This window comes from Lissotriton vulgaris, unplaced genomic scaffold, assembly GCF_964263255.1.
Source record: "Lissotriton vulgaris unplaced genomic scaffold, aLisVul1.2 SCAFFOLD_759, whole genome shotgun sequence".
NCBI lineage: Eukaryota > Metazoa > Chordata > Amphibia > Caudata > Salamandridae > Lissotriton > Lissotriton vulgaris.
In genome coordinates, this window is record NW_028243518.1 from 449,126 (window position 1) to 476,012 (window position 26,887).

The following is a 26,887-nucleotide window of genomic DNA, read 5'->3' on the forward strand; positions in this document are numbered from 1 at the left end:
GTTGCCTGGATCACCAGCTGCCTGGTCGGGGCGTCAAAGAACTTGAGAACAGGTCTCAAGCCCCTTAGGAGACCGAAACAGGCCGCAGTTTTTTTAGTATGCCCTACAAAGGAGAGGCCCGCATCCAGCCAGACCCCCAGGTTTTTCACCTCAGATACCGGGGTCGGAGTGGGTCCCAGCTCAGAGGGCCACCATTGGTCACCCCACAGCTCCACTCCCTTACCGACAACCATCACCTCCGTTTTTGTGGCATTTAGCTGAAGGCAGTTGCCTGTCAACCAGCTAGCCACCGCCTTCAGTCCAGACTGAAACCTGGGGGCCTCAGTCTCCGCATCCCCGCTGAGAGTAACCGCCAGCTGTGTGTCGTCGGCATATGAGACCAAAGTTAGGCCCCACTGCCTAGCGACATCAGCCAGCGGTCTCACGTAAAGATTGAACAACGTGGGACTCAGCGAGGACCCTTGCGGAACCCCCATGGCCAGCGGTTGGAAATTGGACTTGAAGGGAGGGATGGCAACACAGAAGGAGCGGTTATCTAGAAAGGAGTGGAACCATTGCAACACCTGACCGCCAATGCCGGTCTCCTCAAGCCGATGCAGGAGGATGCTGTGGTCTACCGTGTCAAAGGCGGCGCTAAGGTCTAACAATATAAGCGCCGCCGTTTGACCAGCATCCAAAGAGAGCAGGCATTTTAGAGCACTAAAAAGCCTGAACTAATACACAGATATGAAGAAAAACACCAAGCACACAAACTGAAACACTTTTAGACACCAAAAGTGCACAAAAATCCAATAGACCCGTGGGAGAGCTCAATGCTCCAGGGTCCTGCTAGCAGGAGCCAGAAAAAAACTGAAAGTAAAAGGAACCTGCAGTGCATTCTGGGATACTGTGAAGTTCTGGAAAGTTCTCTTAAAGGCACAGTATCCTGTTCTGAGCCACATAATGGCAGCCTATGGGGCTTGTCTGTTCATGTCTTCCGCTCTATCATTCCAGAGGGTTTTTGCTGTTAAAGCAAGGGAAATCTGGACAGACTTTGCTGTTTGTGGATTTTTGGGTGGAATTTCTAGTTGAAGTACTGGACAGTGTAGCCTGGTAATATAGGCTGCATTATCGGTCTTTAATTCTCTTAAGTGTCTGTGCAGTTCTGCATTTTTCGACACCTCAAGAGATTATTTTTGATTGCACATGGGCGGGACTATTCACTAGATTATGACTGTACACAGAGATCCCCTACTACAGAAGTTATACAACTTTGTAAGTCAAAATTCAGCCTTCCAGTGGTCTGCCCTGATTTGTAAGAGTTAAGTGGATTAGCCAGGCTGCTTTGAAGAGATGAAAAAGAACCACTCTGCTTGGAGGGCAGTGTGCTGGTCTATAGGAATGCCAGGCCAGGGAGTGGAGGTTAAACCATGCTCTTCAAAGGCAGGGAGGCCTGGATTTCAGTTTCACTTTTACACTCTTGACCCAGAGTCAGGGCTAGGCTTATGGAGGGTATGTGCAGATGGTAGGGGGAGAGGCCATGGAAATAAGCCATCCCAGGAGGTGTGTTTAGCCAGCTCTCACCTGCTTCCTGGAAAATCAGCCATTATGGATTTGGAAGATTGGTGCCGTTGGAAAACGAGGCAGCATCTGTGAGCCCTGCACAAACAGGAATACATTTGTCCTTCACTGGGAACCAAACACCCAACTGTAGCGCCTGACTCTGAGGGTAGCGTTGCAGAGCAGTCTGAGGCTTACTCAAGAAAGGTGGTGTGGGCTAGTAATCGCCATTTGCAGGTGCGCAAAAATAACACTCAATTTATTGTCAAGTTTACTTTGCTTTATTAAAGAGTACATGTATTAAACACACACATTCTATGCACCAATTTACAAATATACATAAGCTGTTTGAATTACTTTGTGACGTTGCATAAAATCTCCAACCCTCCCGCAGGGGGGGTGGGGTCTAGTACCACCACTCCCACGTATGCACATCATCTTGCCCCCAAATGCAGGTGGTTGAACATAACCTGGAGCGTGGGCCCTGCGTACTGGCACCATCCCAGTGGGGAACCACCTCACTCCCTCAACAAGCATTAAAAATGGGTATAGCTGCCTTGGTGACATGACCCTGAGCATCTCCTACTAACCATAAAGTATGAACCTCTATATCTTATGGGCTAGCAGTCTGGGGTCACCTAAATGCAGCAGCAAGAATACATGCTTACGCACACTTTAGAATGACCGCACTCCGCACATTTGTGGCTCCTTAGAATGCATTGCAATTACAGCCCCTAAAGGCATCACAGATGAAATCACCAGATTAGGATTATGCATATACAGCAAGACACCCTAGCTGGAGTGTGACAAAATAACCACTCTTTGCTTAGGACATCACCTTTACCATGTACTTCACATTAAAAACATGAACATTAGTCTCCATAAAAGAAATAACCATTAGTGAATGCAGTTCTGGTGCAATTACACCTCTTAACCTCCAAGGGATGCCCTTCTGCAGATATCCCCTACTCAGCCATTCACTCCATGAAGCACTTTTCAATTCACCCTCATCTGAAGAACAAAAGTTCCAGCCCAGAAGGTGTTAATTGCAGGCTGAACCCTAGAGGTGTTATTCTTTCCAATCCCCAAGACACACAGGGTGGGACTTTTCTCTTTGTGCAGGGGGGGGGAGACTGCGCTTCTCCAGCAGGTCCCCCAGCCCCTGCACATTATTGTAGTGGTGACGTCGTCCTCCTGGGGCCACCACAAGCAAAAAACACGCTGTTTTGACCCTGCAGGCCGGTCCGTGCCTGCAAGGAATTATGGGGCAATTCCTCTTTAGCAGTGAATATGGTAGCAGCTGCTCCCCCGCTGCATTGGGGTGTAGCGTTCTAATCTAGGACCCTGATCGATACTGTGACCTTATGCCCCTATTCGGCTATAAATCCATTTATTCCCTATATTGGCATAACCGTTCAAGTGCAATATTCAGAAACTCGTCTCTGGCCTTACACGAACAGAGCCACATTTCAGAATCGCTTTCTCTGCCACTTCCTTTGCAACCAATTAGTGCAATGACATAGCAGAAGTTAGTATCTGAGATTCCTAGATTAACACTCTTCTTCAACAAGATAAAAACTCAGCAACCTGGAAATCCCCGCTTGCTATGTTTTGATTAGTAATAGAACTCTAATGAACACTGATAGACGATCACTTCCTAGTGACATCTTTATTGACGTCTTATGTCCAGCAAACTTACGTCAAACAAGGCACCTTTCAGGTATAAATATTACCAACGTTGCCTTAAGCAAATGCTGCTGTTTTGCTGAAGCTATCGCTGTCTCGCTGCTGAAGAAGTTGCTGTTATGCTGATGATACCATAGCTGCTATCGCTACTGCTATCGCTGCTAACTAGCGAACGATGGTGTGGTGAACTTAGGAGCTGAACAGCCGTCCCCTGCAAGAGCCCAGCAGATGCAAGCTGCCCGCGGACGCTGCCCCTCCTCTTCCTCGACGCGCTGAGAGAGACGCTGTCTTTTCTCCAGCAGAGAAATCCAGCTCCGGCGTTTCCAGCCACTCTTGCGAGTGACTGGGATATCGACCCCCTGAAGGAGATACCAGACCTCCATCATTCTATTCCAGAGGTATGATGTTGACTAAACCCTTAGAGAATTCTTGAAGCAAACCTTGGCAAAACCAACTTAACTTAAAGCTACTTACTTACTCCCTTCCCAAGTATTAGGCTTAGGTCAGGTACACTGGGGTAGGCGTAGTTAGAAGCACCAGTTGAGTATTTTAGCCTAATGTATATATGAATGTATATATGTTTTATTCATTTTAAACCATTGTATGGCTAAGAAACCATATCAATGCTTTTACAGTATTATTTCGCAATACTCATCTTACTGTACGTACTTTTTATAATAACAAGTCTTGCAATTGTGGCAATTCATTTCTCTTGTACGAGAAGAAAGACTGTTCAATAAATGTTACCCTTTATTGAAAACGCCCGTCTCTCTATTCTCTACATATTGTGAAAGTAATCTGCACTACCACTGACTGAGTAAAATAACTGTATTGTTTCACACGACCCTAGAGACTGACTCTGATCTGAGGAGCAAAGTTGTCATGTTGCACGGTTGTTGGAAAGCTGATCACTTCCTATTCAGTCAAGAAAGTTTCCAGTGACCTCTGAGCTAGTTGGTAACAAACCCAATTAAGTTTAGCATAGTCAGTGGAGGCCTGGAAGATCCGCACTTCTACGTCGATACTACTGTTTATGTTATTCCAATGCGCAGGGCCTATTGGGAAAATAGGAACTACACTACAGGGGAGAGCCGCGATCTCACAACCGTGGCTTCAGTACCACCTCTCCAGGCTTCGTTGGGGGCCTGGTCCCACCCGGACCCCCAAGGTACGTCTATCTGCGGCTCGGGAAGCCCACCCCCAGCCGCTCCGCTGGGTGATGGGGGCCCGGTCCCACCCGTGCCCCTGCCACTCCCCTTCTTCCTGCGGGGCCCCGGTCCCACCAGGGCCCCCCACGCCGATTGCAGAGGTGGGGCACTTCGGGGCCCAGGGATAGGGCCCCCGGACATCTTCGCGGAGGGGGGTGTGTGTGTGTGGAGGTATGAGGGGGGCAGGGTGGGGGGGGGGGGGGGGGGTGCGACGGCGCTCCCCCGCCTCCATCTTTTGGTGGGGGCCAGGGTGGGCTCCTGGCCCCCATGAAGGGCAACTTCACGGGGAGCACGACAACACTCCCTGGCTTCCCTTCTCCGTGGGGGCAGGCCCCAGGACCTGACCCACCCAGAGGGCATCTCTGAGAACAGTGGCGGACCCCCTCGTGCTTCGCCGTTGGTCTTGTTAGGGGTCAAAGGTCGCCAACCTTCCGGGGGCCATATCTCAGGCCCTGAGGGTCCTATCAGCCACATTTTCACATCTTATCGCTCCTTGTGGCGTCCCCCAGCCACTAGGAGCACTCTCCTCTGTTTTCTCTGGCTCCCTGCACCAGACTTTCACCTGGCTCTCCTCCTGGGTCTCTCTTCTCCATGCGCAAAGGCCACTGCTTCTGCGCACCGGTCCTGGGATCTTCTGGCGCTGCTAGGGCCCTGAGAGGCAGTCAGGAGGTCCTTCCTTCCAACTGCCCATTGCCAGGCTCCAGCACATTTCGTCTCCGCAGACCACACCCTAGAGAGCTTCTCTTCCTGTGCAAGTACTTTTTAAAAGTTGAGTAGGGGGCTGGCAGGAAGTCTCTATGTGTTCTATCAACCAGCGACACAACTTCCCTGCCCCTGCTCCCTCCTTGTCCAGTCTCTGGCCACATGGCTCCCCTTCCCCCAGTGCTGCCTTCACCCTGGTTCAACTTGGTGCCTGGCACCAGGCGACAGCGGTTGATGGGTTGGCTTATAGCTCCACCTATCTCCCGTCCTTTGAGGGAAGATCTTCGCTCAGTGAAGAATGGGCATTAATCTAACCTGCCAGGGCCAGACCCCAGCCAGGGACTCCAAGAAATATGACATTTCTGGACGACCCAAAAGCTGTACAAATATGACTGGAATCTGCAGAATACTTCCTTTCACCTTCACTACGCTGGACTTTAGTGCTTGTCTGGAATCTGTAGGTCTTGTTGAAGTCATTCTAGCCTTGGACCCCACATCCCCATAGGGGAATATGGAAGTGAAAACACAGTAAAACACACTTACTTTCCCTGGCATGTTTCTTTCCAGTGTATAAAGCCTATTACAGGTCACCACCCAATTCTGCATAAGTCCTGCCACACCATTCAATTTTACCTGATCCTGGACTGCGCACGCTAGGAATTTCCCCTGCGCAGCCGCTACACGTGTGCACACGCATGTGTCTGCATGTAACCAGCCCTGTGCCCCATACTCCAGCTGCTGCGCAGCGGCCTAGTCAAGCCAGGGGGACACCAGTAAAATCTCCATGCAGTCTCCTTCATTAGGAGTTCACTGTGGGTGAGTCCCTGATTATGAGGCTCCCCACAGTAAAAGCTCAACAATTAGGTGCTCAAAAAGCAAAAAATCCGGGTGGCCCCTACTGTCAGAACCACCTTCTAACAGGTGCACTCTGGGACAAAATAATGCCACTCTCTACAGGATGTGGTCATAACTATGAGGAGTTACCCTGCTCTCATTGCTGCCTCGTTTTCCAACAGGTTAGTTTTGGGGAACAAACACAGGCCCTGTGAACCTGGGACAGGGACCCAGGGCACATCAAGTCAAAGTACATCCGTTGTCTGGCAAAAAGTGGGGGGGTTTACTGCAACAGAAACCCACTTTCCTACAGGGCACAATTTACTCTAAAAGCAGTACTGTAAAACAGGGCTACTTTTAAACTGACCTCAGGCTCAGCAGTGGACACATGCAAGTGCAGAAAAGGGCTGCTGGCCTCCAAATTACCATGCCCCGTTACACACTAGGGACAGAGGTAGTTTCAATCCACCTGCCCTATTATGTAATAGATCCCTATGGGGTAGGTCATGCCAATCACAGGTGTACCATGTACCCTATAGTATGTAGGTGTTTTCACTGTATTTTGAGTGTTTTCAGAATAGCACTGGCCCTGGGCCTAATTAGGCAGATCCCAGGGTCAGTCAGTTACCACCAGTAAGCAAAAAGTTGGGGTTGCCCAGGGAACAGGATGACTTTGCAACACTTGTGGCACCACAATGCACAATTTACATATATAACATAAAACAGATTACCTATGTGCACAGTAGACAAACAAACGCAAATGTCACTTGAGTTCTCCAAAGTTCCCATTTCTGGTAGCATTTTATACTTTTATATGCTTTTCACATTAAAGTGCATATCTTGGGTATGGCTGAACTGCTCTCAATTCTTAAGGTGCGTTTTGCACTGGCTGCTGGTCTCTACATATCTTTAATAACTGTTTCACATAATGCCGGACAGATCACTTCAGCACCTTTACATGACTCGCAGGCTTGGTCTCTGCTACCAAATGTCACCCTCTTTATCTACATATGGATGGAACCAGCTCCACTACAATCATCTACTGCTGTAGCAGCTAGCAGGGGCATATTCGCCACATAATATCCAATGAAGGGTTCATTTCCCTTTTACCTGTGTAGTTGCCAATCCATTGCTGATGTTGAAGCCGTTAATGGTTATCTGAATCTGTCCACGGTTGATCATTTCAATTATTGCCTCAGCAATGGTGTTCATGGGGATGACTGGCATGCTGAGAGCAGAGTTGCTGTCTGAATTGTCACCACCATCGGGGCATTTCATCTGAGGAATGGAATGTGAGGATTAGAGACTGTTCATGAATCTGTACTTGCCTCAGAGAATGAGCAGTTCATACAGAGATGACTTACCTTCACCATTTTCACATCTGGCAAGCTGTCAAGGAACACCTTCAGGTCGATGCCATTTAGAACGATGCGGTTGTCATAAATATGGCCATTAGATTTGAAATCGATCACTGCCTTTTTCTGCAAATTGAGACAAACCCAAGATTAACCTTCCAGTCAGTAAACACCAGCCAATGATGCATGCACCCTACAAAACAGCCCAGATGACTCCATCATGGAGGAGATTACCTTCAGGTGTGGAAACATGTTGGCATGGTCACCAATGAAGAAGGTGTTGGGCATGTAAGCCAGCTTCTCAGAATACTGCTCTGCCACTTCAATGGGTGATGTTTCCTTGTCAGTGATTATATAATCCATGAATGGAGCCCCACTGGTTCCTGGGTAACCCAACCACATGGCCTGCAAGGAAAGGAAATAATGGGTGGGTTTGTAAGGTAGGCAGAACTGGAAAACATCAAAAGATTAATATCACGACCATCTTGTAGATGGGGAGCCCTGCCCAATCATAGCTAGGCTCCTGCCCCCCTCCCACAGGAGAGGAGCAGGCTAGGGGGTGTACCCACCCCAGGACAGGGACCTATTGGTCCCTGTCCTAGCGCTACCTGTAACGTCCCTAAATTCAGTATTCGTGCAGCTGCTAGCAGGACGACAACAACTGACTTTGCCCCAGCCCTAGCGGCCTGTCGATCCTGGAACCTGCACCTGGACCTGCCTAGACCCTCTTAAAGCCTGGGACTCACATCAGCAGAGGCTCTGCTGCAACAACCCCCCCCCCTGGTGCCAGCCAGGAAGCTCCGTACCAACCCACTCTGCACCCGCCGAGCAAGGCCCGTGCCAGATTGATCAAGGACCACGACGATCCGGCGACTGGGACCCTCCTCGACGACCCAGACGACGCCTGCAGCCTCAGGACAGAGGACCCCTCCGACTGCCACCAGCAGGGGTCAAGATTTCCTGACCTCAAAAGACACCCCGGCACCCGGCGCCCCACGGCCCCCTGTGCCCCACTCCTGGGTGCCTACCTATCCTCCAAGATCACAACTTACCCCTCGAAGTGTTAGTCGCTCCAGAAGATCCTTCGTCCCCGAGCCTGCAGCCCGTTACCTTTTCAAGTTCCTCATTGAATAACATTGAGCGCCCGACGGCTCCAAAGCACCCTGCACCCAGTCACCCAAGTGCACCTGGCAGTGCAACCTGTACCCTATCCTACTTCCCCATTTGCCCTGAGCAAGTGACCAGGAGCCCAGCTCCCACCGCCGCGTGGCCTGCTATCCATCAGCCACCAACCAGAGGCCCCCTTTCTCTCATTGGATAACACTGGGCCTACCTAACTCTGCACCCGGCCACCCCGGTGCCACTGGGGGTGTACCAACTGTACTTATCTGACCCTGGGGGGCCCCTGAGTCTATGCTCAGAACCGTAAATTCACCAGCCAAGTACTCACCTGGAAACCGGTAACTCACTTACCTGCCATTGAATAACATTGACTTATTTTGACCCGAAATTTTTTTAAGTGTGAAGTTTTGGAAACTGAAAATATTCATATATAATCAGCCGAATTCCGAAGTACTCGCCTGTGAGCAGGGGAGAAGCCAGTACTGTACCTGGTAGCCCAGTCCTGAGCCGCAAAAGTAATCCTTATCGGGTTTACTAGTAATCTGTATTTTCTCCATAGGAACCCATTGTCTGTTTTTCTCTGAAATTTCTTCGAAGTGTCTACTTTTGAAAACTTGAAATATTCTTTAAAAATCATACGAAATACTGAAACGCAATTACCTACCTGTTTGGAGTTAAGACCCCAGTGCTGGTCCTAGGAGACCAGTGCTGGATTACAAAAGTAACACGATCGTACTTTACCTGCAACCTGAATTTTCTCCCATTGGATAACATTGTCTGATTTACATTGAAAAGTTTCTAAGTGTGAACTTTTAAAACCGCTTTATATTCATGAAAAATTCACAACAGTAACTAAAACGGTTGTACTAAATTGGTTTCAGTTTAGACCCAAGGACTGAATCTACTAAAGTAATCTGTGTGGTAATCAACTGTAATTATATGTTGAAACCCCATTGAGCTCAATGCTAAAGTGTGTCTAGACTTGTGTTGCCTTCAGCAACACCTGTATCTATTGTGTTTACAAACTTTATTGCTTCCTTGCAAAGTAATTACATGAGAATACTCATATCGAGAAAAGTATATTTTTATGCCGGTTGGTTCTAAAAATAAAACTATATATTTCTATATAAAAACAATTAGCCTGGAGTTCAGTCCTTGAGTATGTGAAACCTTTTGCAACTGAGTGTTTAGAACAAATGCTTTACACTGTCCTCTGGTACTGCCTTACTGCTTGACCAAGCTACCACTTTTGAGAGTGGTGTCAGTCCTGACTTTAACCTCTGTTATACCTCTGGAGTTGGTGGACTCTATACACACTGTACTGCATTATAGTCCAGTATATATAAAGTTACTTTCTCACACCCTTGATCTCCAGGTCCCCCAGATGAGAACCCCACCCTAAAGTGGATGCATCCGTAATCACTGTGGCCACTGATGGAGGGAGATGGAAGGGCTTTGCTTGAGACAGATTGCCCTCCACGCTCCACCAAGACAAATCCGCTACAGCCTCTCTGGAGATCCAGATTGACTCCCCTAGATCTCCGTTGTGTTGATACCACTGTCTGCGGAGGCACCACTGGAGCGCCCTCCTGTGCCAGCGTGCATGGTTGACCAACAGAATGCAGGAAGCAAACAGACCGAGCAGAAACAAGGGAATAATTTCCTGAATGTCGAGATTCCTTTGTGGTGGAGGGAATGCTCGACAGACAGTGTCCAGTACCGCCCCTATGAACAGGTTGCGTTGAGAGGGCACCAGGTGAGACTTGGGCACGTTTATTTAAAAACCTAATTGGAACAACAGATGGGTTGTTCCCTGCAGATGATGAAGCACCATCTCTGGCGACTGTTTTGAGAAGCCAGTCCAGATAGGGGAAATCTAGAATCCCCGATCGTCTAAGATGGGCTGCCACCACTGCCATCACCTTAGGTTAAGTAGTAAGCTGCAAACCCACCCTAAAACGGAGATACTTCCTGTGCGACTTAAGATTCGGGATATGAAAATACGAGTCCTGCAAGTCTATCGACACCATCCAGTTCTCTTGTTGCAGCGCCTGCTGAACCTGCGCAAGGGTGAGCATCTTGAACTTTTCTTGCTTCAGAAAAAGATTCAAGATCCTGAAATCCAGGACTGGACGTAACCTGCCATCCTTCTTGGGTATCAGGAAATACTGGCAGTAGCATCTCTGACCTCTCCCGCTCTGGAACCACCTCTATTGTACCTTTTTAAAATAAGGTTAGGACTTCCCCCTGCAGGAGAAGGAGATGGTCCCCTGAGCAAGCACCTTGGTAAGGAGGGTAATTTGGAGGGAATTCCCAAAAGGGAAGGGCATACCCATTTCCCACAAGATTGAGAACCCAAAGGTCCGTTGTGACAGATTCCCAATCTTGTCGAAAATGAGTAAGCCGACCCCCCACAGGACCAACATGATTCAGAATGGGGAATCTAGGGCTGCTTTGCTGTGGTAAGGGGGGGTGTAGAGGGAGGAGGAGGGCTGACAGCCTTGAGGGCAACCCCTGTTTTTGCCTCTATAGGATTTGTATAAGGTGTTTTGTTGCTGCTTTTGATTGCCTATATGTCCGAAAGGACGACCTCCCAATACCTCTATCTGCTAAATGACAAGCATCTAGATTGAGCTTGTAGACCAAGAGATTTGGCTGTTGCCTTGCTGTCTTTAAATCTCTCCAAAGCAGCATCTGCCTTGTTCCTATTAAGTCCTGAACCATCAACGGGTAGGTCTAAAAGCGTAGCTTGAGCATCTGCCCAGAACTCTGTGGACTTCAGCCATCCACCCTAGTAGCCACAGAAGATCCCATGATTCTGGCGACAGAGTCAGCAGTGTCTAATCCACTTTGTATCACCGGACGTGCAGCCACCTGAGTATCATGTAACACTTCCTCAAAATTCTTTCTATCCTCCTCGGACAATTTAGGTGCCAGCAGTTTAGCCGAATCCATTAAAGCATGGATATATCTACCCATAAGGCAGGTAGCATTAGTTGACTTTAATGCCATGCTTGCCGAGGAGAATACTTTCTTGGGAGATTAATCAAGTCTCTTCGACTCGGTCTGCCTGAACCTGCAGAAATGCACCCGAAGATCTTTAGGAAAAGGCAGCCTGAACAACTAGACTTTCCGGAGAAGTATGAGTGGATAAAAATTCAACATCCCCCGAAGCCACCCTGTATCTCCGTGCAATGGTTTTGGAAACTGAAGCAGAAAAAGGCTTGCGCCAATCTTCCATCACAGGGTCAGTGATTGCCTCATTGAATGTCAGTAGAATTTCTAATTCAGAAGGTGAATGGAGAACTTCTGTTAAAATGTTCGACTTAAACTCAGTGGGAAGCTGAATAGCCAAAAGTTCTGCTGCCTTTTTGATCACTGTATGATATGGGACCACATCCTTGGAAGGAGTATCAGATGCAGGTGAAAGTTACCACTCTGGAGAGATAAAGGCCACTTGATTCTCTCAACTCAGGAAAATATTCATCAGAGTCCTGGAGCTCACCTTACTCCATCTTCTCCAACTGGTAACTCTGTTCCTCTAAAACCCTTCAGGCTTCTCTCCTAGATCTTTATTCTAGGTGCAGGTGTCGATGGAGCCAAGACCGACTCCATTGGATTCGGAGCCGGCGTCGTGCACGGATCAGACGGCACAGTTTGCGCCGAACGAGGTCCAATAGAAGGCACCGGAGAAGATGGAAGCGGCGTCGATATTCTCAGCGCTGGGAAATGCCAAGACAGCGCCGCCGGAAGAAAAGGCATGAAAGGGGCCTGGGTTTAGGCCTAAGGAACCCCCAAATTAAAAGCTAATGGACCCATGGGACCCGAAGGCGCACCAGAGGGGTGCATTGCCCTGTTAAAGATTCCGTACATAGCATTGAGGATGTGACGGATCTTGACCCGGAGCTGGAGAGGCTAGACTCCCAGGACTAAAACTGAGGCAGGCGTTACCGTATTCGGGCCAGCCGACGTCGGAACCAATGGAGTCGCCTGATCATCCGGCACATGAATCTCTTATTCTGGAGCCGGAGAATAAACCTAAGCCGGTGAGAGAACCGGCGTCGGAGAGCGAGGTGGAGAAACTGCAGGTGAAGCCGATTTTTCAGGAGAAGCTGGATTCGAGAGGAAGGAGACACAAAGTCCGTACGGCAAGAGGTCGACTTCGGCGCCGCTTCTTTATCAGAATGGAGTCTTGATGAATGACTCCTTGTGTTTCTTGGCTCTCGAAGTATGCCCCGACTTAGAGCCAGACCTCGATCTGGAACGAGACCTAGACCTTCTCCTACCTCTTTTTTCTTTTCTCATTTTCACTATGAAGAGCTTTGCTTCTCTCTCCTTCAGCGCCTTCGGATTTATTTTTCTGCAGCAAGCACATCCCTCGACGTCATGGTCCGAAGATAAACACCAAACACAGTCCTCGTGTGAATCAGTAATGGACATAGGTCCTCCGCATTCCCTGCAAGACTTGAAACCGGACTTCCTCAACATCCTTGAAAGGAAACCAGAAGCAGCACAGGAATACAGCCAGAAAAAAAGAAGTATCAAGCGTAACAACGGAGAGCCCTAGAAAACCGTTAGCGTCGAAGGCGCAGAAAAAAGGGAACGGACGTCATCACGCCGACGAGGCTCCTTTATGGCTCTAGTGACTTCAGCGGAGTCGCGAGCGTAGCCAAGGTTCTACGACGCCGTCCTCGTCAGCATGGAGAGCTACAAAATATTTCCGAAAGGCTGCTGGCACAGGGGATATTCACAAGGTGAGGAATCCACTGGCAGATGTATCCATCAGAAAACCCTTTACCACTTCTAGGGTAGCGCAAGGTGAGCCCTTCCCAGTTTAACAAGCCTGCATGACCATGAGACAGGCCTAGGTCATGGCGTAGACATATCTGTTCGTCTGACCAAAAATCAGTAGCAGGGATCCTGATGCCCGTGCACCCAGGACACTGAGTGAAGGGATGCACGCCCATCACCACACATGGGACATTTCTGTCAGAACACACACTATGTTGGCCAGACCAGAAAAATTTCTACTTGCACTTATGGAAAAAAGTGGAAGGATATTTTCTCCATACCACCTACCCCTCAGTCATTCTCCAAATAAGACCGGAATTCTCAGTTGCAGCAATGCTGCTCCAAGGTGAGGTACCGTCTAACAGTCATGTAAAGTCTCGTCACAAGAACGGAAGAAGTCCACAGCTGAAACCCAAGATACACTGTCGGCAGATGTTTTTCCGTTGCAGGGTTAGAAGTCCCAGAGCTGGCACTTGAAAGTCCAAAAGGAAATGTAGGAAAAATACAATCTAAAGGTGGAGTCTTAACGAATAGTTTCTTACCTGTCGGTGTAGTTTTGCAGCTTGAAGATCTTTCTAGATTCACTATGCTGTGCATTATTCCGCGGTCTTGTGGTTGGGTCCGGAATCGTAGTCTTTTCTTTGGGTTTTTTTCGGAGCAGACGTGGGCGTCGACGTCTCACCTTTTGGTGTATTTCCAGGGACGTCGGCATGCTTCCTGCGGAAGCTCCCACTCTTGGGCGCCATCTTCGGATTCTTTTTTCTCGTGTTTGTTCTGTTACCGAAGTTATGGCAATGTTTAACCAAAATTATTCACCGCTTTAACCTCCAAGGTTTGTTATTCCAAGAATTGTCTTTGTTTAAACCCCCTTTTCTCTCCAGCCTCATCTTTCTGGCGGAGGTGACTGGGTTCGCTAGTGAATCCAGAAAGATCTTCAAGCTGCAAAACTATACAGACAGGTAAGAAACGATTCGTTTTGCAGCGAGAATCTTTCTGGATTCACTACGCTGTGCATAGACTTTATAGTGGTTTCTCATGTTTGTGGCGGCTGGGTGGAAGAAGAGCTTTGGTTATTGAATATGTGTTGAAGCACCTTTTGTCCGACTTGTGCTTCCTTGTTCATCTGTATATCCACACAGTAGTGCTTCGTGAACGTGTGCACCGAAGCCCATGTTGCCGCCAGGCATATGTCTTGAATGGGTTGGTTGGCTAGGAAGGCTATTGTAGCTCCCTTTTTCCTGGTAGAGTGGGCACGTGTCCCCCCTGCTAGTTCCTGTCCTGCCCGCTTGTGGCAGAACTGTATTGTTTGGGCGATCCATCGCACAATTGTTCCTTTAGTTACTGGTTTACCCATGAAACTGTTAGCGAAGGACACAAAGAACTGCTTTGTCTTCCTGTGGCCCTTTGTTCTCTCAATGTAGTGCATGACTACAGAAGCCGGTACTGTTCATGTATTGTGACTGCTGCTAATATTTTAAAAATACTGCTGCTATTTGTTTTAGATAGATTGCGTGTATAAAGACTGCCCATGTGTTTTTAAACTTTATTGGAGAGTGCAGGGCGCGAACCCCCGTTCCCACCTCACTGGTCCCGCCATCTTGCGTGAGGGGGACGAGCTGAGCGAGCATTCTAGTGCTCTGCCCCGCCCGCACCTGACTCCATACAATGACACCCTGGCCCAGGAGGCGCAGCGGACGGGCGCAGCGGGCGCGCCGGGCGCGCGCCGAAGCCGCGCCAAAGCCAAGCCCGTCTGCGCCCGTCCGCGTCCGGACACGGCCCAGGGCCTCAACCCCTGGTCCTGTGGATCGGATCATATGGAGTAGGGACGAGCTTTTAAATCTGTCCTCCGCAAAATGCAGACCTGGACTTCACATCTTGCACACAGGGGTGGACTCAGACTGCAAGCACTGCCAATATCAGTTCTGCACTACTATTTCAGACATCGGGAACAACCCCTCCCTGTCATGTGGCCTACTAAATGCGAGATCGCTGCGCTGCCATAAGCTTGACATCCATGACTTACTCATGGATAGACAATTGGACCTACTGTTCCTTACAGAAACATGGCTGGATGCGCACTCCGACCCGGAAATCATTCAAGCACTGCCGGAAGATTATCAAATGGTTAGATTGGATAGATCTGAGGGCAGAGGAGGAGGCATAGCGCTTGCATTTAAACATCACCTGGCCTGTCAACTGGAATCAGTCCATTTGGCGGCAGGTGAAGTGGGGGTGTTCACAATAAAAATTAATGGGGGTACCACTGTGAAGGGTTACTTAGTTTATCGCCCGCCGGGCCCTCTGGCGAGGTTTAAGGGCACTCTCATAGAATGTGTTACGGAGATAGCGCTGCGGAGAGACAGGTTTTTGCTACTGGGAGATCTTAACATGCATCTCGAAGATCTATCCGACATAGGTACGAGGGAGTTCTTGCAGGATCTTCAATCACTTCAATTAGAGTTAAAAAGCCAACTCCCTACACACCAACATGGCCACCTACTCGATCCAGTTTTCGCTAACTGGGAGGAAGTAAGTGTGGCGCCCCCAGTGCCTCTCCCGTGGACCGATCATTTTTTGGTACCTTTTGAAATCCACCTCCCCAAGCAAAAGGTGACCGATTCCACTCCTCTCAATTATCCTAGACGCAAATGGGCTAGGTTCTCCCTGCCGAAATTCCATGTAGCTCTCACTGCTGAGGGTCCCCCTGGTGGTGACGATGCGGATTCGGCAAATAAATTGCTCAACGATCGCATCACGGCTGCATTAGATCGCACCGCCCCACTGGGTCACACTAAGGAGGGCGGGCGCAAACAGAGATCGGCACCATGGTTCAATGAGGAGCTGCGCGGTGCCAAAAGGGAGTGCAAGCGAGCGGAAAGGCAATGGAGGGAAGCCTTTGATAGTCAGGCGAGAGAGAGATATCTCGTCAACAGAAGAGTATACCATAATTTGATCAGGAGAACTAAGACCGCCCACTACACCAGTAGAATAATGGATGCCGAGAACTCAGCGAAAGAACTGTTCAGTGTATACAAGTCTCTGGCTGTCCCCAATTCATCAGCGGGGCCAGTGGACTGCTCTGCGGTCACCTGTAATCGCATTGCCGAGTATTTCGCCGACAAAGTGTCCAAAATTTACTCCGCCTTTCCCGCCCAACCAATAGTCGGAGGAGAGTTCGTAGCTCCTGATAGGGAGGTGAACGGACAAAACTTGCTGCTCAATTTTTCTATCCCGTCAGCAGCAGACCTGATTAAAATTTGTAGGTCAGTGAAGTCAGGCTCCCCACGGGACCCTGTGTCTCCGAAACGGCTGGCTGACAGCCTGACGACACTAGAACCATATATCAGGCACCTGTTGGACATCTCCTTCAGGTCCAGCACCCTGCCTCGTGAGTGGAAACAGGCAGTTGTGCTTCCCCTCCGAAAAAAGCCCAACATCAGCTTCGAAAAGCTGGAAAATCTACGACCCATATCCCTCCTTCCTTACTTTTCGAAAGTGGCGGAGAAGGTGGCAAATTTGCAGCTAATGCAGTTCATGGAAGAGACAAATCTCCTACACCCCACCCAATTTGGATTTAGACCTCGACATTCGACTGAGTCGGCACTCCTCATGGCATCAGAAGCCATCCGACAGGGGGCCGACGAGGGCCATACCATGGCTCTGATCCTGCTGGATCTCAGCGCTGCATTCGACACTGTAGCACATTCCATCTTGCTACAGTGTCTGAACATAGCAGGGGTAGGCAACGCAGCGCTAAAATGGATTCAGTCGTTTCTGTCGGGCCGAGGTTTTCAAGTCAGGCAGGGCGACTGCTACTCCAGGAGAGTGGCACTGGACCAAGGGGTACCTCAGGGCTCGTCCCTAAGCCCGACGCTTTTTAACCTTTATGTTGCCCCGGTCGCCTCCATAGTTGAGAGACACGGCCTGCGCATGGTATCCTACGCCGACGACACGCAGCTAGTCATCTCCCTATCGCGAGCGCCCGGTCTTGCGGCAGACATCTTCAGAGCATGCATGCAAGAACTTGCTGCCTGGATGTCTGCCAACTGCCTTAAACTCAACGGCGACAAGACTGAGGTGCTGGTGGTAGGGGGTGATCGGGCGGCATGGACGTCGGCGTGGTGGCCGCCGTGCTTGGGACCAGCTCCTACTCCCTGCCGGGAGGCGAGGAATTTAGGTATTTGGTTCGATTGCGATCTGACCTTTGGTCCCCAGGTAAACAGGGTGGTTGGCACCTGTTTCGGGATCCTTAAGACCATCAGGAAGGTATTGGAGCTCCTTCCCACCGAAGCCCGCAGGACACTAGTGCACGCTTTAGTCACGTCCAAAATGGACTACGGCAACCTGCTCTATTTGGGTACCCTTGAGAAAAACCTGAGCCGCCTTCAGGTTTTGCAAAATGCCGCTGCCCGGCTGGTGCTCAAACTGCCGAGAAGATCAGCCTCCAAAGCCGCTCTCCAGGCCTTACACTGGCTCCCGGTCAGAAGCAGGGTGGAATTCAAGGCCCTCTGCACCTGTCATCGGATTATTAACGGCAGGGCACCCTTTCCACTTCAGGGTCTCCTGACTCATTACGAGCCGACACGCGAACTCAGATCCTCTGGATCAGGGCGCCTTACCATTCCCAAAGTGACCAGAGCTAGGATGGGCGGCAGGTCCTTTAGGTATCTTGCCTCATCCAGCTGGAATAAACTTCCGGTTGCGCTGCGCTTGGAACCTAATGAGTCGATATTCAGAGCAAAGCTAAAAACACTCCTATATGTGAAATAACGGCCTCCCCTCAGTACCGCCTCTTACCATGCTCGTATCGGAGCGCGGGGATACGCCGTTGTGCGTCACCATGCGCTTTACATGACCCCCTATTATTATTATTATTATTATTATGACTGCCCTTCTGGCGTCTAGGGTGTGCAGAGCCCGTTCGGCACTTGTGGCCGGTGTCTGGAAGAAACTTGGTATTTGTATAGTCTGGTTCATGTGGAACTTTGACACCACCTTTGGCATGAAGTGTGGGTCCGTTCTCATTACCACCCTATCGTTGTGAATCTGGATGTAGGTTTCTTGTAGCGTTAGCGCCTGTAGCTCGCTTACTCTGCACAGTGAGGTGATTGCTACCAGGAAAGCTGTTTTCATGGTTAGCATTTCTAGGGATGCTTTCTGAATTGGCTCGAAAGGCTCTTTCATGAGCTCCGTTAGGACTAGGTTAAGGTTCCATTCAGGTGGCGGCACCCTCTTTGGTGGTGCAATCCTCTTTCCTGCCTCCAGGAATCTCAACCACCTGTGATGTGAAGAATCTCTTACATGTTTCCCCTCTTGTGTAAGCGACTATCGCTGCCAAGTGAACTCTCAATGAGGATGAGCTTAGTTTTTTTTCGAGCAGGTGCGTGAGGTATTTTAGCACTGTTGAGACCTTCTGCATCTTATTGTGCCGCCTTTCCCTCCTGCACCACAGTGTGAATCTCTTCGATTTTGATACGTAGCACTTTCGTGTGCTGGGGCTCCGTGCCTCCCGAAGCAGCCTCAGGGTGTTTTCCGGTAGTTTCAGATGCCCAAATTCTATGTCCTCAGGAGCCACGCTTCTAGGCTCTGGCTCTTTGGCTCTGGGTGCAGCACCTCTCCGTTTTGCATGGAGAGTAGGTCTTTTCTCCTCCCGAACCTGTGGGGTGCCCTCTGCCATCTCCATGATCTGTGAGTACCAGGTCTGCCTGGCCCACTGCGGTGCGACCAGTATCAGTGTCATGTTGCTCGTTCTGCACTTGTTGAGTACCTTGTGCATCAGCGGTATCGGGAGAAAAGCGTAAGCAAATGTCTTCGACCAGTCTATCCATAGGGCATTCCCCAGGGACCTCTCCCCGGGTAGCGAAGTTTCAGCATTTTGCATTCTGGCGTGTTGCAAATAGGTCCACAGACGGTGTTCCCTACCTGTCGAACAGCCCCCTTGTTTTTTGTGCATGGAGATCCCACTCGTGAGATGCCGATGTCTGTCTGCTGAGCCAATCTGCCTCTACATTGTCCTTCCCTGGTAGATGTATGACTAGCAGGTCTATCTTAAGTGGGATGGCCCATGCCCATATCTCCTGCGCTAGCTTAGAAAGCGGGGTTGATTGTGTCCCACCCTGCTTGTTGATGTAGAACATCGCTGTTGTGTTGTCTGTCTGGATCAACATTCTCTGGTTGTACAGCTTTGTCTGGAATGCTTTTATAGTGAGGAAAATTGTCTTCAACTCCAGGTAAATGAGGTGTCTGACCGCATCTGCTGGTGTCCACAGACCCCTCACACTGAGTTTCTCCATGTGAGCTCCCCATCCTTTCTGGGATGAGTCTGTGGTGATGGTCACTGTTGGCGTTGGTGGCGTCAGAGGCTTCCCCCTTGTTATGTTCCCCATGTTCCACCATGCCATCTCTTTCTGCACTGAGTGCGTTACAACCACTAGATCCTCCCAACGACCTGTAGCTTGTGACCATTGCTCCTGTAGCCATTCCTGTAAGGGTCTCCGTATATTTGGCACTAGGTGTATGCATGATGCCATCATGCCCATGATTTTGCTCGCTGTCCGAGCTTGCCCCTTCTGGTAGAGCAGAGTCTCCTTCACCAGTGCTACCGCTCTCTTCTTGCTCTGGAACACTTTGCTTTGTAAGGTGTCGATCTGTGCTCCCAGGAAGATTTTTATCTGCTCTGGTTCCATTGAGGATTTCCCCCAGTGGATGGAGAATCCCAGGTTCATCAGTGTGCTTGTCACCCTCTGTGCGTGCTGCTTGCATGTTCTGTATGAGCTATGGGTTTACGTGTATCCCTCCCTTCGTAGGTGTGTTGAGAGTGTTGCGAGGCACTTTGTGAAGACAACAAAGGGGGTGGGAGCATGCCGCTGACACGTCCAGCGTGATTACCTCTAGCATCATGGTTCATGTAGTTCGTGTTTCTCGCTCAGTTCTCAGTTCATAGCCAGTGCTCGCATCATTATTTCAAAGCGTATCCCTAGACACGTGTTTCTGGATTATTCCTTCATCAGTTGAGAAAAAATATTAACAGGTTTCTGGACATGCTGCCGTCATCCATCAGGACCAGTTACGCTCTCAGCATGCAGGCTCTGCTCCCGAGCTCGTCAGCTCGGCGGCTCACAGGAGCCATTTTAAACAACAAAGGGGGTGGGAGCATGCAGCTGACACGTCCAGCGTGATTACCTCTAGCATCATGGTTCATGTAGTTCGTGTTTCTCGCTCAGTTCTCAGTTCATAGCCAGTGCTCGCATCCTTATTTCAAATGGTATCCCTAGACACGTGTGAAGACCCTTGGTGCGGATGAGTACGAACGCCAGTGTTATGAACTGGTAGTGGTCTTCTCCGATGATGAATCGGAGCAGATGATTTGTGCCCTCTGTTCATTGGGATGTGCAGGTAGGCATCCTTGAGGTCTATGGTGACCATGAAGTCTCCGCCTTGCAATTGAGGAAGTACCTCTTGTAGGGAGGTCATTGTGAACTTTTGCGTTCTTATGAATTTAAGAATCTTAGGTCTAGGATGCGTCTCATTGTTTAGTCTACTTTTGGCACCAGAAAGTATGTTTAGTACACACCACTGTTCCTTTCTCTGTAAGGCACTGGTTCTATGGCCTGCTTTTGCAGGAGCTCTTTTGCTTCCTCTTGAAGTAGCTCTAGCTCTTTCCTTGATAGCTTTCTTCTTTTTGGCTTTGTTTGCTGGTTTCCTTTCCAACTCTATGCAGTACCCGAACTGTATGATGTTGAGTACCCATTTGTCTGAAGTTATCCTCTTCCACTCCTGGAAGAAGTGCTGAGTCTTCCTCCCACTGGTCTTACATGCTTGCAGGTGTTTAATTCGCATAACTCCTGTGTTTAGTGTTTGTGCTTTTGCTTGGGAGGGCACATGGAGTTCGATTAAGTCACTTAGAGGGGGGTTGTTGTCCCCCTCTCCTACTCTGTCCACGTCCATTTCCTTCCCCGCTAAAGGACTCGTCTCTCTGCTTGTACTGCCGGGACTGTTTGTGCTGCCCTTGCTGTGACTGGGTGTCTGGCTGGTGGTGTGATGTTCCTGGTTGGTTACCTCCCCTCCCGTTAGGTTTTCGCGAGGGGGTGCCTCTTTTAGTACCTCTGAACTGCAATGCTCCCATGAATCTTGCAGTCTCGTTCTCCTTTTTTAGTTGGCTGATCTTATCTACTGGGGCCCCGAACAACGTCTCTCCATTGAACGGGGTGTTCAGGATGCAGTGTTGCACTACTGGCTTGAAGCCTGAAATCTTGAGCCAGGCTAGTCTCCTTTCCGTGATGCCCATCATCATGAGCCTGCTGGAGGAGTCTGCTCCGTCTAGGGCAGTTTTGATGCAAGAGTTTGCCACATTCTTCCCCTCCGACAAGATTTTCAGCTCTTTGCTTGAATTCCTGAAGCATGTTCTTTATTAACTGGCCCAGTTCAACCAAGATTCGGCACTGGTGCCTGTTGAACAGCGCGTTGGAATTTGCCATGCGCCAGTGCATTGCAGCATTCCGTTTAATTCTTCTGCCCACGAGGTCCATTCTCCTGCTTTCTTTGTCTGGAGGTGTCCCTGAAGTAGTAGACACATTGGCCCTTTTCCTTGACGTGGCTGCAATGATGGAATCTGCTGAGACCGAGCCCTGGATGTAGGGTGGGTCCTTGGAGGAATGCTTATACTTTTTCTCCGTCCTGGGAGTGACGGCTTTGCAGCTTGCAGGCTCCTTGAAAGCCTCTTTCCCCTGTTCCATGACGCTTTCGAGCATGGGCAGGTACTGGCTCCTAGTTTGTGTGGGGAGAGGTGTCTCTAGAAGGAAGTCTGCTTTCTGCTTCTCTTCGTAGAGTTTTACCTTGAAAACTGCAGCCGCATTTCTGATGACTGTTGTAAACCCCAATGTCATCCAGCGGCAAGGGCCTCGAAGGATACGTGTCGACACCCTCTTTCGGGCTCTCTGTGTTGACGTCTTGCCATTCTATCTCCGAGGATGCTGACTAGGAGCGTCCTGCGGTAGTCGTCCCCTTCATAGTCTTAGTAGGAAGCCTCTTCTTCTGGATCGTCGAAAGCCTCAACGTTCTCAGACTGCCCTTAGACGTTGTATTCCTCCTCCTCCGCTATCTCGACCACCTGTGGCTTAGGCTTCGTCGAGATTATGAAGTCTTTCATCCTGGCGTCAAATTCTTTCTTTCGCTGCAGGATGTTCTCCATTTCAGCCTCGAGTCGTCTCTTTTTTTTCTCCATTTCGGCAGCGTGACCTGTGTCGAATGGTTCTGCCAGCCTTTTCGGCGGACAGGTCGGCGCCGAGCCGACCTTCGGCGTCAAAGGTTTCGGTTCCGAGCCGACTTTCGGGTTTTTTGTCGGCGCCGAAGTGCTCTTCTGGGACGTTTTTCCATGTCTTTTGCTGTTCATCAGCTCTCTGCGCCAGGGAGTCCTTCTCAGAGGATCCGCTGGGCCTGGGAGTAGCAGCGGACGCCGAAGTTTTCGGCATCAGCGCTTTCGAGGTTTTGGCCTTGTTTCTTCGAGACTCCGGGTCTCTCGGGAGTCTAAGGGCCGTAGAGTCTCATACCTTCTTAAAAGGCTTCGTATTATCGGTCTCTACGACCGTGTAGCAGTCTTCTTCGGCGACATTGGTTGTCCTCCTTGTCTGATGATAGCCCCAGGTCTCGAAGGGACAGTGGCTAGCCCTTGCCCTGCATGCTGGCGTTGGCTACCCTCTGTCTCGCTCTAACTCAGAGTCTCCGGCGTGAAGGAAGAACAGGCGTTGCAGTCCTCGCTCTCGTGGTCGTGCAAACCGGGTGCTGGTCCTTCTGCGCGTACTTGTGGTGGTAGAATTTGAAAGGAGTGTTGTCCATCTCATACGTTCAGGTGGCCCCCTGAGCGTGCATTCCCCAATGGACATCGAAGTTCTTGAAGTTCTTTTCTTCCTTCGTCGTCCTTTAAGATGTAGTCTCCTGTAGTCTTCCCAATATCTTTTCGTCCAAAACTGCGTGTTTTTCTTCTTTCTCCCAAAAAGTCTGGAGCACTTTCGGGAACGATCCAGACCCAACCGCGCAAAAAATTATCTTTAGATGGCGCCCAAGAGTGGGAGCTTCCGCAGGAAGCATGCCGACGTCACCGGAAATACACCAAAAGGTGAGACTTAGACGCCCACCTGGGCTACGAAAAAAAACAAAACAAGGAAAAGACTAAGATTCCTGACCCAACCACAAGACCACAGAATAATGCACAGCATAGTGAATCCAGAAAGATTCACGCTGCAAAATTATGGTTTATTGTAGGCTAAGGAAGGAGTTTAAACAAATTGAGACTCAAAACACAACTTTGTAGGATACGTGGCTGTAGGTATGCATGCAAGCAGTTTATCTTCAAACACTTTATTCTCAACTATCTCACCTGGATGGGTGCTGCTCGCAGAGCAAAAAGTTCATTCCGCGCGCCCTTGGTATAGCCGTTCATGTTTACCAGAATGTGAACTCCATCCTGATGTATACGATCAGCTGCTTTTCCATTACACGGAATCTAGTGGAAAAACAAAACTGAGTTTCAAATATCAACACATTACAGGAAACAGACCACTTTAATCAAGAACAACCATAGTACAAGATTCACAGGACAACTAATATAACAAGTAAGAGAGGGACCTGACCTCAGTGGGTGACACACATTGCTGATTTACTGCATTAAGCGTTTGCAAGAAAATACATTTTGACAAGTGAAACTCACTCTAGTGGGGTGATGAATTTCAGCAAACATTTGCCTGTTGGTGTGCTAATACATCCACGCAATAGTGTTTGGTAAATGTATGTGGTCTAGACCATGTTGCCGCCTTACAGATATCAGCTATAAGGATGTTACCTAAAAATGCCATAGATGCCCCTATTTTGCGAGTGAAATGCGCTCTCGGAGGCATTAAAAAAAGTTCATGTTAGATTCTGCGTCGCAACTTTGAATGCACTTAATCATCTTGAAATGCCAGATTTAGAAATAGGATTGCCTTTGTGGGGTGGTGTAAATGAAACAAACGTTTGCTTTGTTTTACGAATGGCTTTTGTTCTTTAGATATAATTAGGGCTCCCGGTTTTATGGTATTTATTTTTTTGCCATTTCCGTCTGTATTTATCTACATTTATTTTTGCCACAAGCAAAAGACGCTACAGCTAGTATTTTTCCACATTTATTTAAACCAACAATTTTATTTGTTTTCTAGTACAATATAGGCTATATTGCACTAGAAAATGAATTAAAAAATGGTTTAAAAAAAGGGCAGGAAGTTAACGGTGGAGAGAGAAGCATGAGGTGGAAGCATAACTATAGAGCCTTTGGTGTTTGGTAACTCGGGGGCTTCTAACAAAAAACTCTGGGCCTATATAATGCGACACTTACCCCGGGCTGTAACGTCCCTTACCCGCGCTGCAACAGCCTTTGCTATTCCATTTCACCACATAGGTCTCTGCAAACGCCCTGGATTGCTGGCCTTCCTCACCCCTGAAATCCCAGTTCTGGGACCAAGTAAACACTGTGCCAGTGCTCCTGCTTCCTGGCCTTCAGTGCCTCTGCTTGTCCAGCACTCGTACCCCATTCAGCTGTCTGTGCACCCCGCCTGCTCTTCCTTACTACTGCCATTAAAGCACCAGAATCCAGACACAGACCAGCCAACATGCATCAATCGGAAGCAGCAGGTCGCTGCTGCTGCAGAGCGGGACCCAGGCACCTCTGTGAATGTACTTGTAAGAGAGGAAGAAATAGCTACTAATTCTGTGTTGGGAAAGTCTCACATCAAGAGAACGATGAAGGATCGCGCAGAGCTTTAGTAGGAGGGGTGTCCACCTACACCCAGAGTCCCAACAGAACTCCCCAGTACTTATATATAAGGTACTGAGAACGTTGACCAGCTCTGAGATATGTACTTTAAGAGCTACCCAGCTTTGATAAGGTTGACAACACTGTCCAGCTATGACAAAGTACTGAGGACACTGCTCAGCACTGAATGTAGTGAGCGAGCTGCCCAGCACTCAGCAATGTACTAAGATATCTGTCCATCACGGACATCGTATTAAGGATGTCGCTATGTACAATGTATCGAAAAAGCTGTGCGGCACTGAGTAATGTCCATCTGTTCGCCCTCAAAGTAATAGCGAAGCAGCCAGCTACCTTCACTGCAGTGGACAAAGGTACTGGGGCAGGGCAAATAATCTCTTCTGAAGGGCTTGGTCTTTCTCACCTCTTCGCTTGCAACTACATGCTGAAAGTATCCGGACATCAGCCTGCTCAGTCAATACAATCCTCGAGACTCGTCCAACTACCACAGCATGTCTATTGCATGATTATTGACTGGCATGCTCTGGAGGTGCCAAATCCTAATGGCAGTACTAGCAGCTAGTGAGGTTTTCAGCCCCCTACGACAATTGGCAATGTACACATGCGCTCGATTGTTATATGAGGGCAGTGCCACCCTCCCCCACCGTCCTGTGTGTCAGCCCAGGCTGCCAGCTGCACCAGAGTACTTCGCAGGTCTTTTAAAAGACCATTCACTTGTTAACTAGGCTTTGTTTTTTTCACTCCTTCTTACCAGACTGCAGGCAGTGTCCACAGGACCCCCCCCCCCCCGATGCTCAGTGGCTTAAACCCCGAACTGTGAAGAGCTGCTTTAAACACAGGACAGCAGAATTGTTTGGACCAAAGAACGTGCACTGACAGAGGGAAGCAACTCCGCATTCACTGCTTCACGCCAGGGTCGAAATAGAATATAGACCCTCTCTCCACTAAGTACAAGCAGCTTGTAGGAAGGTGGATACCAGACTATGGTTGCCCCCAACTTTTTGCCTGGTGTTTTGCTGGTTTTCCGACTTAGTTGACCTGGGACCCTGCTATTCAGGGCCCCAGGCCCACTGCTCTCTCTCTAAAAATGGATTCCATGTACCTTAGGTACATATCTAATTGGTACTGGGCCACCTTATCAGACCCTGTAACTCAGGGCATAGGTGTACCCAGGGCCTACCAGGGGCTGCAGCATGTATTATGCCACCCCTGGCTGGCCATCTAAATCTGACACAACTGGCTGCACGACAGCTGGGGCAAGGTGGTGTAATCACCCTTTGCTTTAGATATAGTATACCTATATCTAACCCTAAAATGGACACACAGATTCCTATCAGTCACTCCTATGGCAGGCCTTGACAATCCTGAAGGCAGAGTGCTTGGAATCGTGTGAGATGGTGCTCTGGCATGAGCTGAGCCCGGTTGCAGCTTGCGGAACCAAGTCCTAATAGCTGTTCCATGATAACGCATACCATATACTCTGAAGTGCATTATAATCCTCGCGGTTAAATGCTATCTCTGGTATCGCTTTATCAAAACAGGTCGAGTAAGGTGTCATACAAATTGGAATACTAACCCCTCGCCAATTCTGGCGAGGGGGTTAGCATTCCACCCTTCTAGAGGGACACGACATGTATGTAACTGAACCCCGGTTAAAGTTAACTCGAGCCTCAGCATCACAAAATGGATGCTGCCACCACAGACACAAGTCTGACCCCCTGCAGCTGGGAGCCCTTCCAGCGAGGGGAGCTTGGACAAAGGGTTTCCTGTCAGGGGCGGTGCTAGCACCATCCCAGACAGGGTTTTGTGTATCCTGGGTAGGCAGGGCTTTACAGGAAGGTGACTGCAAG

General features: G+C 49.3%; 1 protein-coding gene across 4 annotated transcripts in view; it reads right to left on the minus strand.

Moving 5' to 3' along the window:
• OGT (O-linked N-acetylglucosamine (GlcNAc) transferase) overlaps positions 1 to 26,887 on the minus strand; it is a 513,172-nt gene that overhangs the window by 201,762 nt on the left and 284,523 nt on the right. For all 4 annotated transcript variants that reach the window (XM_086948604.1, XM_086948603.1, XM_086948602.1 and 1 more), the window contains exons 15-18: positions 23,613 to 23,738; positions 7,559 to 7,729; positions 7,334 to 7,450; positions 7,080 to 7,247 (exon numbers count right to left, since the gene is read on the minus strand). In XM_086948604.1, coding sequence (XP_086804730.1) covers positions 7,080 to 7,247; positions 7,334 to 7,450; positions 7,559 to 7,729; positions 23,613 to 23,738 — 582 coding nt within the window. The remainder of the gene's footprint in view (positions 1 to 7,079; positions 7,248 to 7,333; positions 7,451 to 7,558; positions 7,730 to 23,612; positions 23,739 to 26,887) is intronic.